The sequence below is a fragment of the Typopeltis vanoorti genome, chromosome 21 (genome assembly GCF_054136105.1).
Source record: "Typopeltis vanoorti isolate ZY-2024b chromosome 21, IOZ_Tvanoo_1.0, whole genome shotgun sequence".
NCBI lineage: Eukaryota > Metazoa > Arthropoda > Arachnida > Uropygi > Thelyphonidae > Typopeltis > Typopeltis vanoorti.
Genome location: NC_143569.1, coordinates 32,314,382 through 32,332,485, shown reverse-complemented (window position 1 = coordinate 32,332,485; position 18,104 = coordinate 32,314,382). Strand labels below are relative to the sequence as shown.

The following is an 18,104-nucleotide window of genomic DNA, read 5'->3' as shown; positions in this document are numbered from 1 at the left end:
TATATCTACAATGGCATAAAACACTGCAGGGTAAGGATATTAGTAGTACATGGGAAATAGTTAAGGATCATAGAGGAAGCAATATTAAATTGTATGCCTAAGGTAAGGAGGGTTAATCAGTAGGAGTTAGATGGATGAGTAATATCATTAAGCATGAGCTGCAGAAGAAGAAAATGCTGTGGAAGGTATATAATGAGATAGGTGACCAGCCAAGTCATGAACAGCACAGCACGAGGCTTAGACAAGAAAGGCGACCAGCATGGCAAAACCACATTACGAGAAGGACCTAGCTGAGCAGGCCAAAGAAAATCCCCAGGAGTTTCGTTTCATTACAGCAAGTAAGAGGAGGAATGTCTATGGAAGGTTAACCTTAATGAGTGATGATGGTCACAAGGAGACAGAAGCAGATAAATAATTGAGTTACTGAGTGACCACTTTGCAGTTGTATATCATCCAGGTGAAGTTACTGCTTTAACATATGTGGCAGACACTAATGTGATTGGAGGTTCTTAGGATATTGCAGAATCTCAATGTAAATACAGCTATGGAATTAGATGGAATATCAGCTCAGGTTTGGTGAGAATGTGCAAGGGAACTGACAATACCTCTGACTAGGCTCTTTAATTTAAGTTTCAGCTCTGGTAGAGTTCCAAGGGAATAGAAAGAGGGCAAAATAATTCCTTTGCATAACGGAGGTTCTAGACTGTAGAAGCAAATTATAGATTACAAATTACAAATTATAGACCTATCAGTATCCCAGGCACGGTGGTAAAAGTACCGGAAAAATTGTCCAAAAAGAGAATTCAAGAATAGGTGGATAAAAATATGATACTGTGTGACGGGCAACATGACTTTGTGAAGGGTAGGTCATGCCTTAGTAATTTACTAATTTTTTATAATAAAATGACAACAGAGTTGGGTCGAGAAAATTTCTACATGATGATTCTGCTGGATTTTGCAAAGGCATTTGACAAGAAAACCACGTGGAACTCTGTTACACAAATTAGAACACATGGGGATAGATATGACACCGGTTAAGTGGATAAGAGGGTAGCTACTGGACAGATATCAACAAGTGGTATATGGAGGGGCAGAATCAAGGCAAAAACTGGTGACTAGTGGTGTGCCGCAAGGTTGAGTTCAGTGCTGGGACTCAACTCATTATTGCTGTTTAATTTGTACATAAATGATATAGGAAATAACCTGAAAGGAAATGTTCAGTTATTTGCTGATGATGCGAAATTAGGTAGAGTAAGTTAATGTTTAATGTAGATGAAAACATACACGTATCCCTGTTTTTAAGGCCTTGTGAAGAGTGTCATCCAGTGATTCAAATCCTGTGAAACTTTGCAGAAATACATTGCGCATCATTCAGAAGCAATATCTGAGAAAAAACAAAGTAGTGCCAAAATTCCTCACCATGAGACAATGTAAACACCAGATGCAAGGAATTTGCATATCATGCAACTCAGCAAGTGACAGGAGGGTATAAAGTTATAGGCATTGGTGAGACTTGGCTAACAGCAGATGATGTAGTTACAGGGATTGAGTCTGAAGGATTTAGTATTTTCAGGGAAGATAGAGAAAAATAGGATTGAGGGGGGGGGGGTGAGTATTGCTGATGATAGCAGATGAATTGCAGCCAAAATGAATAGGAGATAGGTGGAAGGGTGGCTGCTGTTCATTTGAAGCACTCTGCTGTGAGATCAAGGCCAGTAAGAAAAAATATATGGTTGGTTGTTGCTATAGGCCAGGGAGTTCTACAGATTATTTGGAATACATGCATCACCAAATTAGTATGAGTACTGGTTGAGTGATTATTATGGGGGACTTCAACTATGGAGATATAGACTGGAAGAAGAAAGATCACATGGCATGAAGGAAATGGAATTGATACACCTACTGAGAATAATTACTTGAGCATGTGAAAACAATGGACACAGGAATTTTCCCGTCATTCTAGTTGTTAGCACTGTCCACAGTGATTGCATTAATCTTGCCTTAACATGCTTTACTTTTAAGCTATACTACCTAAACCATAGCAATGCTGTTGCTGCACTCTGCAAATTTTATCACCTGAACAAATGTTGATGAGTATAAGTTAAGGGGATAAAAATCCTTTATTGTTTTTCAGCCAGTAAGCGAAACTAAGATCGAAAACTACGATCTGTAGTTTTCGATCTTAGTTTCAGCTTACTGGCTGAAAAACAATAAGGGATTTTTAAATGTTACAGATCGTAGTTTTCGATCTTAGTTTCGCTTACTGGCTGAAAAACAATAAGGGATTTTTATCCCCTTAACTTATATCAACCTCGCCAGAAAAAAATAGCCCTTTGGCTTTTCATCTTAGTTATTAAATGTTGATGAGGTCCACTATCTCCATAAGCTCTGCGAAGAACGATTAGTTTTTTTGCAAAAATTAGATCATTGGAAGGTAGACCTGGCAAATATCACTATCCAGTCAGTTCACAATAAGTGAATGAAATTACTATTACTACCATTGTGAAACCATGAATAGTAGCATTGGTTCCTGCAGTGCATGTGCTGTATCAAGACACATGCATATGCCCCACACAACTGTCTGGAAAATTCTATTGATGATTTCTCATTTCTACTCATTGAAGATAACCATGATAGAGGAGTTGTGCCTGCAGGGCTTTGAAAGTTGACTGACATTTGCTTTAACATTCTTTGCTCGAGTGGAGCTGGACAATGCATGGCCATAGATGTGGGGTTCAGGTTTTTAACATGAATGGAGTTGTGAATACCTACAATTGTGGGTATAGGCTATGCAAAATCTGCATGCAATCCAACAAATAGCTTTTTATTCACCCAAAGTTACTGTCTGGTATGGGTTTACAGCTTTGTTTACCATTGGACCATTCTTCTTTGAGGACATTCTCCAGTCAGGTCCTGTGACCTGCTCAGTTTTTGTCAACAGATATCACAATAAGATAAACAATTTTGTTGTGCCACAGCTACAGCAGTGCTTGTCCATGGATTCAGTTATTTTCATGCAGGATGGGACCCTTCCACACATCAGTCAATCTGTACAGGAGGTTCTTCAAGAATATTTCATGGAAGCCAGAGTGATCAGCCATATGTTTCCCACTGCATGGCTGCCTTGTTCACCTGGTCTGATCCCCCTACGATCCCCCCCTCTGGGGATTTCTCAAAGACAGAGTTTATTGGGATAATCCTGATAACTTGCCAGCATTGAAAGACAGCATAAATGCAACATCAGTCCTGACCAGCTGCATTCTGCCATTGAACACATTGTGCAAAAGATGCAGTTTGTGACAGGAAGGGCAACACATTGAATAGTACAGCCTGTGAATGCATAATGGAAGTGAATAAAAATGTGTTATTTATGCTTGTGCCATGTTTCTCCTTCTTACACACACACAAAAATTACTACATCTACATTCATTACATCATACAGCATCCCTGGTGTGGTGGTGACTTTTGGAACTACTTTTTTTTTTCTCAGATATTGCTTCTGCATGAAACACAATGTATTCCTGCAAAGTTTTGCAGTATTTGGATCACTGGGTGGCACTCCACAAGCCTTAAACAGAGATACTTTAATTTTGATCACCCTGTATTTGGATATTTGTGCTGCAAGAAATCAAGTTTCAGTTATAAATAAGGAAAAGGGTTGGAATGGTTATCACAATTTGGAGAGGGATAACAACAGCTAATGAATAATATAAAATGCTAAAGAAAACTAGTCCACAGCAGATCAAAAAAAAAAAGAATTCCAGGTTTAGCATTCTCTGACATGAGAAGTGAGATCTTGACTGATCTATAAGTATATACTTCCTTTGTAATGAAAAGTCATGTAAATATATAGTTCAGATATCTGAACTGGCATTTGTAGATTCTGTTAAAATATCACATCACATTTATTTGTCTGTAAGTGGTGGTGTACACAGTTCATGTTAATGATGCAGAAATTTTTTTGCATGTATTATTGTCCTTTTATTTAGTTGTTTTGTGGAAAGTTTTTTCTGATATGCAGAATGATGTTGTTTTTCATCATTGGTGAGGGAATAAGAACTATATAAAGAAGAGGAGCGTGCTGTGGGGAAGAAGACGTGTGTATGAAGAAATTACTTTATCTTATCTGATTACATTTTGGAGTATGTCTTATGACAATGTTTCATGATGCTCAGATTTACATTTCTTATTGTTTTTACTTTCATATCAGGAATTTTATTATTGTTCTTTTTTTAAAAAAAAAAACAATAATAACAATTACTTGTCATTGTAGAAAGTTCTGTTATGTTTTAACTTCAGGTAGTTTGTCCTAAATTTCTATATCTGTTTTTGTCTATATAAATATTTTAAAATGATTAGTCTTCTTCTTCCTGACATGGAATTTAGACCAAGTGGCCTGTTCCAGTCTCATGTCATCTCTTTCTTGGTCTTCCAATTCTTCTTTTTCCACTTATTTTATATTTGTGTAATATTTTTGGTAGTCTGCTGTTGTCCATTCAATTTAAATTTTCTAACCATATTTGTTTATACTGTCTTGTGTAGTGTGTGTTGAGGCTTAAGTGCTGTGAAGAATTCATGTTAGAGGTTTAATGGAATATTAACAGCACTGAGAAAGGATTAAAACTAATTTTAATATTTCCAATATTTCTCTAACAGAGACGAAATATTGGAAGTATTAAAATTAGTTTTAATCCTTTCTCAGTGCTGTTAATATTCCATTAAACCTCTAACATGAATTCTTCACAGCACTTAAGCTCAACACACGTATTCTGATCATTCATGGTGATGAAATAGCACGCAAAGCAAAACAATATGGTAAGTCGAAACTACACTTATCAAGGCTATTAAATCGGCTGGCTTTTTTAAAAAGATGTCAGGACTCAAGAGTTATTCCTAACTGTGTTAGGCTTAAAACCAAATTTAAATCTAATAATGCCCTCCGGATATACAAACGTGCTAGTCTGGCACTATTACGAGAGCAGATTACTGAAACTCGCGCCAGCCTCGCTATGCAAACGCTGCCATTGTTTCATTACAGACAGAGCTCTCCGCTATACTCAATCCTGAACTTTGGTCTATTCTCCTTAGCATCTCAGAAGCTTCCTCTCAAAAAGAATTCCAGAAAATAAAAAATAAGCACATCAAAAAGTTCAATAACCTTTGCAAATCTAAACCACTACCTGAAGTTCAACTGCTCCATACAGTAGTCAACCTATCTTCTAAAAGACTTAGCGAAGATGATAAGGGTAATGCCACTGTTGTTCTCAACGCCTCAGAATATAATCGGAAAAATGGATATTATTCTCCGTGATCACGCTACCTACATACCACTGGAACACAATCCCACAAAAACTCAAGTTAAAAAAATTAAAAAACCCACTTAAAAATGTTTCTTCCTGGCCTCCTGACATTACAAAAAAAACTCAAACCATTCTGTTCTCGTCCCCCCCAGATGTATGGTTTATCCAAAATCCACAAATCTAATTCTCCCCTAAGACCTATAGTAGATGCCACCGATGCACCTTGCTACAAATTATCAAAGCAGCTAGCTAACTCTTTGACCCCCCCCCCTCACTGATCTTACCTCATCTTATGTAAAAAACTCCACCCATTTTAAAAACTTAATTGAAAATCTTAGTTTAAATAATACAGATATATTGGTCAGCTTTGACATCATCTCTTTGTTTACAAATATTCCCCTAATCGACACCTTAACACTCTTAAAAAACGTTTTTCCTTCTGATATCTTAGAGCTCTTTTCCTTTGCCATCAACCCTGGGTTCTCTTGGAAGAACAAAATCTACAGACAGATAGAAGGAACTGCCATGGGTTCCTCCCCCCCTCCCCCCCTCTTGCCAATTATTACATGGAAAATTTTGAAAAACGAGCCATTGACTCTTCACCTCTAAAACCTTCTATCTGGCTAAGATATTTAGATGATGTGTTCTCTATTTGGCCTCATGGCCCAGACACATTAGATTCCTTCCTCAATCACCTCAATAGTCTACATCCAAGAATCCAGTTTACGATGGAAAAGGAAATAACAATAGTTTACCCTTCCTAATGATAACCTTTCTTTCTCTGTATATAGAAACCCTACTCATACAGGCAGATACATTCACAAACTCTCCCACCACCACCACCACTCCCAGCAATATGGCATTATTAAAACTCTGACCAATAGGGCCCACAATCTTTGTTCCAGTAAAACTGTCCTTTCAACCGAACTCAAACACATTCCTTTCCAATGGCTGTAATGACTACAGAATTAAAAAAAATAATCAAGTCCTTCCCCATTCCCCGACCATCTCTTCAGAAGGACTTCAGAAATGCCATCACCATTCCTTACATCCGTGGTACTTCAGAAAAAATAGCTAGATCATTAAAAAAGTACAACCTCCATACATCTTTTAAGCCCCACTGTAAACCTGCTACCCTTATCTGCTCCACTAAAGACCAGCTCCCTCCTCTTTCAATGCCTGGTGTACATAGAGTACCTTGTTCCTGTAAACTTGCCTACTTTGGACAAACAGGCAGGTCAGCATCCATCCGGTTAGAAGAACACAGTTCTTCTGCAAACACGATTCTGGTGAGTCTGGCCTTGCAGACGATGTTTTGGATACATCCCACAGGATCTCCTGGAAAAAAACTACCATGCTCCACCATAGTAAATTCAAAAAAGAAATTACTAATTATATGAAGAGCCAAAGGCTTCAATTCGGCGACGTGAAATTATTTACTTTTTGGTATTAACTAGGTCTACCTACTCACTGATGAGACCTCAATAAAGGTTGAAACCGGAGCTGGGTTTCAGCCTTTATTGAGGTCTAGAGCTGGGTTTCACATTATGAGAAAATACCAAGAACAGTGATCGGAGCTTGCTCCACTCTTGCTATGAGTTGCCTCAGTGTTGCACTATCAGTATTTGCTTGCGCTTGGACTCGCCGAACTTTATATAGTTTCTATATTTGGCATGAAACTCTTTGAGTTTCTTATTCGGCTATGAAACAATATGGGATGTAATATCCCTTAACTTAAATAAAATCAAAAAAGAAAGATTATTCTTTGAATCTGCATCTACACTCAGGAATCACCTAATTTAAACAATACGGTTGCATTAAATTTCCCAAAATTTTGGAAACTTTAATTATCAGAGATCCCCCTTTACATCCATGGCCACCTGCAAATGCCCATAGAGGGCACACCACCTAGATAGGACTTTGGTTTCACTTTGTGTTGTATTTGTGTGTGTGTTATTACAAAAAGATTTTGTAATCCCTGAAGATGTCTCTGTGACGGAGATGAAATATTGGAAGTATTAAAATTAGTTTTAATCCTTTCTCAGTACTGTTAATATTCCATTAAACCTCTAACATGAAGTCTTGTGTAGTAATTCATTGGTTTTATTTTCAGGGATTGTAAGATTTCTTCATTTGATTTGTGGACCCACTTGGTATATCCAGCTGTTTTTCTAAGGAATTTCATTTCTGCTGTTTGAATTCGTTTTTCATCTTTCCTTTTTATGGTCCATTTTTCGCTTCCATATAGTAGAGTTGGTTTTGACAAGACATTATATAGTCTGATTCTAGTGTGTTTTTGTACTAGGGATGGCTTAAATATATTATTTATTATGCCATTTACTTTGACAAAGTTTGATATTTTAGTGTCTATGTCTTTTTCTTCTTCGTATGATAGATCACATCCCAAGTATCTGAATGTGTTTACTTGTTCTAGTATTTTATTATCTATCACTATTTTACTTCTTATTGGGTTTTCTCCTTTGAATGCCATTATTTTTGTTTTTTCTTTAGATATTGTCATATTATATTGTTTTGAGATATCATTTAATGATTTTAACGATCTTTGTAAATCATCTGCATATAGTAGTGTATCTATCTAAAATTATTAGTAAACTGTATATATTTTTTAATGATAATTTGCAGGCAGCTTGAATATAATAAGCTTGTTAGCAACACAATTCATTAATATAAAGTTATGAGAATAGAATTTTTTTAAAAAAATCAAATTTAGTTACACACTGAGTTATATGACATGATCCGCTTGTTGTTGTTTTTTTTTTTGGGGGGGGGGGATTAAGTATTTAGATAACTGGTTAAACTTTTACACCTTTCTGATGTTGGGCAGTGGTTTAATGTTTTTAATCAATAAAATGTAAATGATAAACATCAGAATGATCAGTTTTAATGTTAGATCCAAGTTTGGAAAGATCTGATATTAAATGAGATGTCAGTAACATACTATATTTGATTACCGACTTCCTTAATTCTTATAAAAAGTATATGTGTAGGATAACCTATGTTATTGTGTGCTTCTATAGGTCTCATATCAACCGAACAGATGTCTTGGGTACTTATTTGAATCCTATGTATGAACCTAATAACAAAGTAATATGGCCTTCTGTTGCTCCACAGAGCTTGGTAAGCATGTGTAAGAATACTGTATATTTTGTTTATATCTGATTCTGCTGATATTAATAAATTGTGATTATTACATTTATTCACTGTTCATAATTATGTATTTTGACATACACTATCTAACAATAATTATCCAGACACTTTAGCAATTTACAATTAATGCTAGCAGCAAACCCTAATATCAGTTAGGTCCACCTTTGGCTTTGGTCACCTCCTGTGCCCTTTGAGGGAGGTTTTCCACCAATGAGTGGCAGACATCAGGTGGAATTTGTCTCCATTCCTCCATCAAAGCAGCACTGAGTTCGGTGACAGATCAAGGATGTGCTGCTCTGGACCTCAATCACTGCTCTAATTCGTCCCACAGGTGTTTGATGGAGTTGAGGTCAGGACTCTGGACAGGCCAGGGCAGTTGTTTAACACCCATCTCTTCATACCATATCATAATAGCTGCAGCTTTGTGGCATGGGACATTGTTGTCTTGATAGTAACACAGGTCCATTCCATGAACCTCTACAGTGTACACAGCACCTGATTATCCAGAATATCAAGGTACTGCCCTGCCTTCGTGAAACCATGGACAATGACCAGTGGTCCCACTCCAAACCAGCTGAATTCATCCCATACCATTACTCCTCAACCAAACTTTACTGTGGGTACAACACAATGTGGCAACACACATTCACCAGGCTTCCTCCACACCTGCCATCAGACTGAAAACAGGTGAACCTTGATTCATTGCTCTAGAGTACGTTTTCCACTGGTCAATTGTCCAGTTCACACACTCTTTGTGCCAGGCCAGATGAGCTGCCTTGTTCATTGTTGTGATGCCAGAACATCTTCATTTGTTGATCACATTGCCAATTGTTGATTTTAGATGCTCCAGTTGAGTGGCAATGACAAGTATGAACATGCCACCAATATGACAACCCATGATGACACCTCTCTTGAAGTCACTAAGTTCGCATTGTGTTGCCATACCACCTGTATTTAACTGCTACCATGAAATACTGCTTCATACTATCTGTACACCGGTTTTAATGTTATTAACAAACCTGAAATGTTCCGTAACTTCAAATAACAGGGGTGTCCAGACAATTATTGGTAGATCGTGTATATTTATGAAATTTTTTATATCTCATTAATTTGTATCGCTGTCCACTCAATTAGCCGAGTGGTTACGTGCTCAGCAACCATATACCTGGGAAAGGAGTGTCCTGTGTTTGATTCTCATCACTGACGTGAGGAGCTAAGGATCTCAAGTTAGCCGGTCTTCGGCATGGACTGCAGGGTTTTTCTCCCCAGTTTATCTGGGGGTTTTCCCACAAAAGCAAGCAAACCAGTCTTAAGAACACAACGCTTCACAGACAATTACACATGGTTGAGAGTGGAGATTACGATCCCACTTCATTGTGAGTTACGAAACCCAAAAATGGGAGGCCAAGGCCCCACATGGAGCTGTAGTGCCGAAGAAGAAGAATTTGTATTACAATTTTGCCTATTTTTCTTTAGGAGTACCCCTTTTATGATGTCATTGGCTTTTTACTCAATTTTTAGGGCATACTGATGTTTTAAAGATATAGCTGCATGAAGAATACAAGGAAGGAATAATTTTGGACATACCTTTGTAGGATGTTCCTGGTTGCCTTCTTATTGAGCACCATCTGGTGATAAGCATTTATATTACTGCTGAAGTATGACTGAAGGGGGGGGGGGGAATGGAGAGATGGAGAATTGTGGGTAAGACTAATTTATTATTATTATTATTATTTCAGGCGACTCCATGGAGTCCTTAGACTCATCGAGGGAGGCCCTAAACATCATGTCCACACAACTATACGACATTCTCACAGTATCTATCATACCTTGCCTTGAACTCGCTCACCGTCATAGCATCCACAACAGACTATGGCAGCTTATTCCATTCATTTACCACTCTAAAAGTAAAGAACCCAGCTCTAACACCCCTGCTAACCACACTCTTGTCCAGTTTCCATAGGTGTCCCCTAGTTCTCCCACCACCAGTCCTGATCTTAAAAATATCCTCTGAATTAATCCTATAGAATCCCTTTAGCAATTTGAATGTCTCAGTCATATCTCCCCTTTTCCGCCTATCAACTAGTTTCTGCAACCCACAAATCTTCAACCTATTCTCATATGGTTCATTCCATAGACCTGCTATCATAGTCACTCGCCTCTGGATCCTCTACACCTCCTCCCCATCAAGAAGGAACCGAGGTGACCAAATCTGGGCACAGTAGTCGAGATGAGGTCTTATCAAGGCTCAGTACAGAGGTACAATAACTTGCTTGTCTCTGCTCGTCAAGGTATTTTTCAACAACCAAGTGAGTTGATGAGCTGATTTAGCTACTTTTGCAATGTGCCCCCTAAACTTCATCTCCCTATCCACCAACACTCCCAAGTCCCTGGTCTCATCAATCTCCTGGAGTACAGTTCCACCAATGTGGTATACTGCTGCTAATCTTTTCACCACAAAATGCATAACCTTACATTTTGTCACATTAAATTGACATCCATTCTCCTTAGTCCAGAACTCCAATCTATCCAAGTCGTCCTGCAAGATTTTGACATCATCTGCATTCACTATTGCCCTACCCAACTTTGCATCATCTGTGAACAAATGAACTGTTCCACTTAGATCCTTCCCTATATCGTTAATGAACAGATTAAACAGCAGTGGTCCAAGAACAGAACCCTGCGGCACACCACTAGTCACAGGCCGTCTTTTGGACTCTACTCCTGAATAAACTACTCTTTGATATCTCTCCATCAACCACCCACCTACTCATCTCACCAACCCTATATCCATTCCCATATGTTGTAGTTTATGGATTAGAATTCCATGTGGTATCCTGTCAAACACCTTTGCCAGGTCCAGCAGTATCACTGTAAACCCATTACCCTTATCCAGTTCAGCCGTCACCTTGTTATAAAACTTAAGCAAGTTACTGAGGCATGATCTACCCTTCACAAAGCCATGCTGTCCCCTGTACAGTATCTCATTTTCATCAATCCATTCCTGTATTTTTCCCTTGACTACTTTCTCCAAGACCTTGACAACGACTCCTGATATGCTGATCGGTCAGTAATTTGCAACCATAGTCTTGGATCCTCCTTTATGCAGTGAAACTATTTTCCCCTCTTTCCACACTTCGGGACTAAACCAAACCCGAGACTCAGATTAAACAACATGGTCAAGGGCACTGATAATTCCTTAGCCGCTTCACGCAAGACCCGTGCCAGTATACCATCCAATCCCACAGATGTATTCACATTAAGGTTCTGTAATAGACTATTCACCTCCACTTCATTCATCACAATTCCCATATAAACTAATGGTTCCTTCATTTTTTCAATGTCACCACCTGGATGATATACTTTTGCAAAGTGCGTGCTCAGTAACTCCACTATATCAACTGATTCAGTGACCTCCTTACCATCGTCATTCCTTAAAATCATTTTAAGGAATGACTTACATATCAATACTAAAACAGCTATTTCTATCGCTAAATTTTGAACTCCAAACAATCATTCTTCATTGGAGTTCTGACAATCGTGTTAACTTCGAGGCAGGCTTAGAAAATTCAGTTTAGCAGAGGCAATTGAACACCTATGTGAAAAAGAGTTCGGTGACAATTCCTCCATTCTCCTTTAACTGTGTTAAAGAATGTGCAGCAGCAGCCTCAACACACGTTCATACTCAAAACCATTCATCTCTACAAAGCAATACCAGGCATGCTCTGATCTGGAGAAAACCATGGATATGTTATGACCCTGCTAATATCCGTGAAATGTATGCTTATGGTGGAGATAGCATGATGGTTTGGAGAGGCTTCTTGTTGGGCGGATGCCCCAACCTGTATGTGCTGCAGCTTATAGAGATAAAGTCCTGGACCACTGTGTTCATCCGTATGCGGGTACAATAGGGGAGACATTTATCCTACAAGATGATAATGCTTGTCCTCATTGATTCTCGTGGAAAGGCTTAGACGTTGGTTATGCATTTTCACTATATTATTTCAGGAAATTACAGGGTACTAGGATATACATTAAAATAAATTTTAATATATTTCTATATTTCGGCAACGTCACGCTGCCATTTTCAAGAACTTAGGTACAAGATACGTGCACACAGGCACAGCACAAACAATAAATGAGTAAGAAGAATGAAGCTATTATTTCTCCTGAAGTCCTGATGGTGCCCTCTAGCGGGCGATGTTGGTATTCTTGGGCGATTGGGCTGGAGGTCTTCTGATGAAGGTTTCCCAAATTTGAGGAAGTCTCATGCAGCCAAATTTGTTGAGGTTTGGTTCGTTTCTTAGGGCTGAAGCTGATTCTATGAAAAGCCTTTCATATCTGTATTTGCTACGGTGTATTATCCTGGCTTTTTTCCACCGTATTCTATGGCAGGTATCCAGAGCATGGTCAGCAAGACCAGAGCGGCTGTATTGGTGAAACCGGATGTAGTCCTTGTGTTCTGAAATTCTGATATTTGCTGTCCTGCCTGTTTGGCCGAAGTAGGACAGCTTACAGCTGCAAGGGACCTGGTACACCCCAGGTAGATCTAGGGGGGGGGGAGGTTGGTCTTTTGTTGAGCAGATAAGGGATGCCAATTTTTTATATGGTTTGTAACAAGAAGTTAAGTTATGTTTTTTTAGGATTTTTGTGATTTTTTCTGAGGTGCCTCGGATGTAAGGTATGGTGATGGATTTAGAGTAATCCTTGTTGTGAGAGGGAGGGGGGGGGTTGTGGTTTACTGGTTTTAATATTTTTTGGATTTTTTGGGGGGGGGTAGCCATTGGCTGAGAACGTGTTGAGGATGTGGTTTCGTTCTGTGGTTAGGGCATTGTCATTTGAGCAGATAAGTTTAGCCCTGTTGTGTAGTGTCTTAATGACTCCATATTGTTGTGAGGGGGGGGGGGGATTGTGGGTGAATGTATCTGCCTGTATGGGTGGGTTTTCTATATACTGAGAAAACCAAGGTTCCACCAGGCTGGCGGGTGACCAGTGTGTCTAAGAACGGAATGCAGTTGTTTTTTTCCTCTTCCAGGGTGAATTTGATTCTGGGGTGTTGGTTGTTTAAGTGTGTTAAGAAGGAGAGGAGTGCATCGGAGCCATGTGGCCAAATAGTGAATACATCATCTACATAGCGAAGCCAAATGGTTGGTTTTTGTGGGGCAGAGTTCAAGGCTTGCTCTTCAAAAGTCTCCATATAAAAGTTGGCCAAGGGTGGGGAGAGTGGAGAACCCATGGCTGTCCCCTCTATTTGTTTGTAGAATTTTCCTTGCCAAACAAAGTAGCCTGAGTTCATTGTGAACTGAAATAGGGCTGTGATATCGGGAGGAAATTTAGCTTGGATTAGCTCTAAGGATTCTTTGAGAGGGACATTCGTAAATAAGGAGGAGACATCAAAACTGACCATTATGTCAGTGTGTTTGAGTGTAAGGTTTTCTATGCTGGCTTTGAAATGGGCTGAGTTTTTTATGTATGAAGGTGTGTTGCCAGTATAGTGTGAAAGAGCTTTGGCCAAATGTTTAGCTAGTTTGTATGTGGGGGAATCAATGCCATCCACTATGGGACGTAATGGCACATTTTCCTTGTGAATTTTTGGGAGTCCATAAATACGGGGGGGGGGGGGGGTATGGAGTTATATGGTTTTAGTTTGTTGGTGATTTCCACAGGCCAAGAAGTGACCTTCTTAAGGAGCCTGTGGAGTTTTCTAATTTGTGAGTTGGTGGGATTGTTTTCGATAGGTAGGTAAGTGGCACGATCTAACAATAGAGATTTCAGCTTACCTGTGTAATCTTTTTGGTTCAGCAATACTGTGGCATTCCCTTTGTCAGCTTTGGTGATTATTATTTTCTTGTTTTTCTTTAATTCTAATAGAGATTTAATTTCTTTACTGGGCATGTTGGTTTTAGGTGGTTTGGCTTTAGTCAGAACACAAGCTACATCCAGTCTAATATCGTTGGCGACGTGGCTTGGGAGGTGTCGGATCCCACGTTCAATCCGTATCATGATATCCTCAGCAGGTATTCTTTTGGGCGCAATGGCGAAGTTGTGGCCACGTGCGAGGGCGTCAAGTGCTTCGGGTTTCACACTTAGTGACGACAGATTCACTACCGTATTGGTAGGAAGTTGCGGTTTAGAGATCACAACCTTTTTTAAATTTTCGAATTTTTTGATGTGCCGATCTCGGACTAATCTAAACTCTTTCTCCGCTGCAGTGCACAAGATGTCGTGTAAAATCGACCAAATTTCGTGGCTTAAGGTGCTTGAAAGGACAACTTCGAGTGCCTGTATAGTTGAGTTAGCTTCACTCAGGAAACGCCGAGTGGCGGCAATTTGTTCTCTGAGTAAGGCTTGGCTGGCACGGTTATAGATACGAAGTGCCTTTTGCGAAGAGAAACGGTGCTTGAATTTCACACAGTTAGGGATTATCTGGTTATCCCGGCAGCGCTTCAGGAAGGCGAGACGATTCAGTTGTCTTGATGGACAACTGAATCGTCTAGGTTCCTGATGGAACCTTGGTTTTCTCAGTATATAGAAAACCCACCCATACAGGCAGATACATTCACCAACAATCCACCCCCCCTCACAACAATATGGAGTCATTAAGACACTACACAACAGGGCTAAACTTATCTGCTCAAATGACAATGCCCTAACCACAGAACGAAACCATATCCTCAACATGTTCTCAGCCAATGGCTACTCCCCCCCAAAAAAAAAAATCCAAAAAATATTAAAACCAGTAAACCACAACCCCCCCCCTCCCTCTCACAACAAGGATTACTCTAAATCCATCACCATACCTTACATCCGAGGCACCTCAGAAAAAATCACAAAAATCCTAAAAAAACATAACTTCTTGTTACAAACCATATAAAAAATTGGCATCCCTTATCCGCTCAACAAAAGACCAACCTCCCCCCCCCCAGACCTACCTGGGGTGTACCAGGTCCCTTGCAGCTGTAAGCTGTCCTACTTCGGCCAAACAGGCAGGACAGCAAATATCAGAATTTCAGAACACAAGGACTACATCCGGTTTCACCAATACAGCCGCTCTGGTCTTGCTGACCATGCTCTGGATACCTGCCATAGAATACGGTGGAAAAAAGCCAGGATAATACACCGTAGCAAATACAGATATGAAAGGCTTTTCATAGAATCAGCTTCAGCCCTAAGAAACGAACCAAACCTCAACAAATTTGGCTGCATGAGACTTCCTCAAATTTGGGAAACCTTCATCAGAAGACCTCCAGCCCAATCGCCCAAGAATACCAACATTGCCCGCTAGAGGGCATCATCAGGACTTTAGGAGAAATAATAGCTTCATTCTTCTTACTCATTTATTGTTTGTGCTGTGCCTGCGTGCACGTATCTTGTACCTAAGTTCTTGAAAATAGCAGTGTGACGTTGCCAAAATATAGAAATATATTAAAATTTATTTTAATGTATATCCTAGTACGTTGTAATTTCCTGAACTAATATAGTGAAAATGTCCTCATTGAGCAAAGCTCATGGACCAATATCTGTAAGAGGCTATCATACACATATGGAATGCACATCTCTTATTTAGTGATTTGTGGACTGAAGATCTAGCTGTGAAGTTTGTACTTGATGTAGTGACTACAGTTAATATACCATGATAACTGAAATTTGAACAATGTTGTTGGGGAACTTGTATTATTTAACTAAACTGTGGTAACTGAAATTCGTGCATATCAGAATCATATAAAGCATGGACTGCCTGTACATATACATATATATTGAACTACAAAGTAAAGAATTGTGATAAACTCAGGTGACTTGAAGCAGTACATGGAACATTTTGTGAAGAGAAATCAGTTATTTATTGGAAGCAGTATCTAAATGCAGGTGGAAGTTCAGTGGGTGAATAATCTCATTAAAGTCAACACTCACGAAAAGAAAATAATGTGGAGGGATTTTGGGGAGCAGAGTAACAAGCATTTGCACAACCAATGTAAAGCACAGGTTGTGCTTTACCCAAGATAAAGGAAACTTGGAGCTATTACTATTCATCATGTAAAAGAAAGAAAGAATCATTGTGGAAGAATAACCTTACTGAACACAAGATGGCAGTAACTGCAGTCTTGTGGTTAAACTATTCAGTAACTATGTTTGCTAGAATCTATCATCACATATTACATTTTGCTGCAATGGGAACTGAAGACAAGATATGGTATACAAAGGCCATATTATAGATGTTGCTGCATATTGTTAAGTTCTGAATTTAACTGAAAATTAATTTAATTTACGTTTCTTTCAGACTTAACATGCGTTTGCAATTTTGAACGTATATTGACATATCAGATGTGCTAAATTACTGGTGACTTACCAGAAACATTACTAAATTGAGGTTATTTATCCATAATTCATGTTGCAATATAAATATTGTGAATTGTCTGTGATTTAAGCTATGTTACTTTTGTGTAAATGCTTGTAAATTTGCTGGGAGACTAGTTAATCGGATTAGGTGCAGATGGCCTGAAACTGAACACGTGAAACAAGTACACGTGCACCAAGTAAGGCAAGCACGCAAGTTCCCTCCCTCCCCTCCACACACACTCACATCGAAGAGCATACTAGGGGAGAGAGTGGTGCTACGTACTGGGAGATGTAGGGTGACTCAAGCAGGGGGGGGAAGCAATGACGTAGAAAGAAAGGATGGCGCGCAATTTAAAAACGATAGCAGCGCCTAAGAGAAGGCTTTTTGTCGCTTTTCGTTTTTGGTTCTGGAACCTCCTTGTAGCACCTTCTCGCCCCCATGCTTCGACGAGGTCATCGAGACAAAGTCTGAAGGAGCATGCCATGATGTTCATGAAAGCTTGTCGGTCAATGTTTAGCCCAGTGGAAGGCAGTTTCTGATTCCCCAGGAAATAGCTGAGCCATGTTGAACCAGTCAACGAGAAAACAACGGGCAATTACTTTTGGCAGCGGAGATATGTCCTGTCCGGACCACCAGTGGAACAGAACACTACAGATAATATAGAATGAGCCAGGAATCAAGAAGAGAAAGTTCAATCATGATGAATGAGATGGCCAAGAATAATCCCCCAGCAAATGGTAATGTAAACCCTATGTTTTGTTAAGTAACTGTGTTACGGGAGAAAGCTTGTAAATTTAGGAAGGACATTAAGTTTTTTTGAGGTTATTAATTATGCTATGGACTTTAGAGAAAGTTAGATTTTGAAGGAATTAGTGCAGAAGCACGTGGAGGTTACTTTGTGATTTGATAAGTGAATAATCCTTAGCCTTGAAGTGTATAATAGTACATGGCTCTTCATAGATAGAATTGTGTACTGAATTGATGTGTGTTGTATGCTATGAGAAATTTAGAAGGTTTTGATTATTATGTTCATTCTTTGATATTAGTGAAATTACATGTCTGTGTCTATTTATAATGTGTAAATGTCTGAATTGAAATTAAATGTCCTTTTCTTTAAGTTTAACTAGTGACTTGCCTGATTTTATATTTCTATTGCACCTTCTCATAAAATTCGAACCACAGCGGGAGATAAATTGTTAGGGAGGCTACAACTGCAAAATAAGCTTAAGTGATTTAAGATAGTGTACTAAACTGAATTCTGGTTCCTTGATTTTGCACTGTTCAATAATCTAGGATTC

The 18,104-nt window shown here is 39.1% G+C and overlaps 1 protein-coding gene across 7 annotated transcripts in view; it reads left to right on the top strand.

Annotated features, from left to right (window-relative positions):
- The window catches only part of LOC150094718 (myotubularin-related protein 9), a 282,350-nt gene that overhangs the window by 239,978 nt on the left and 24,268 nt on the right, over positions 1-18,104 (top strand). For all 7 annotated transcript variants that reach the window (XM_090410951.1, XM_090410948.1, XM_090410952.1 and 4 more), the window contains one exon: positions 8,339-8,438. In XM_090410951.1, the coding sequence (XP_090267077.1) occupies positions 8,339-8,438 (100 nt within the window). The remainder of the gene's footprint in view (positions 1-8,338; positions 8,439-18,104) is intronic.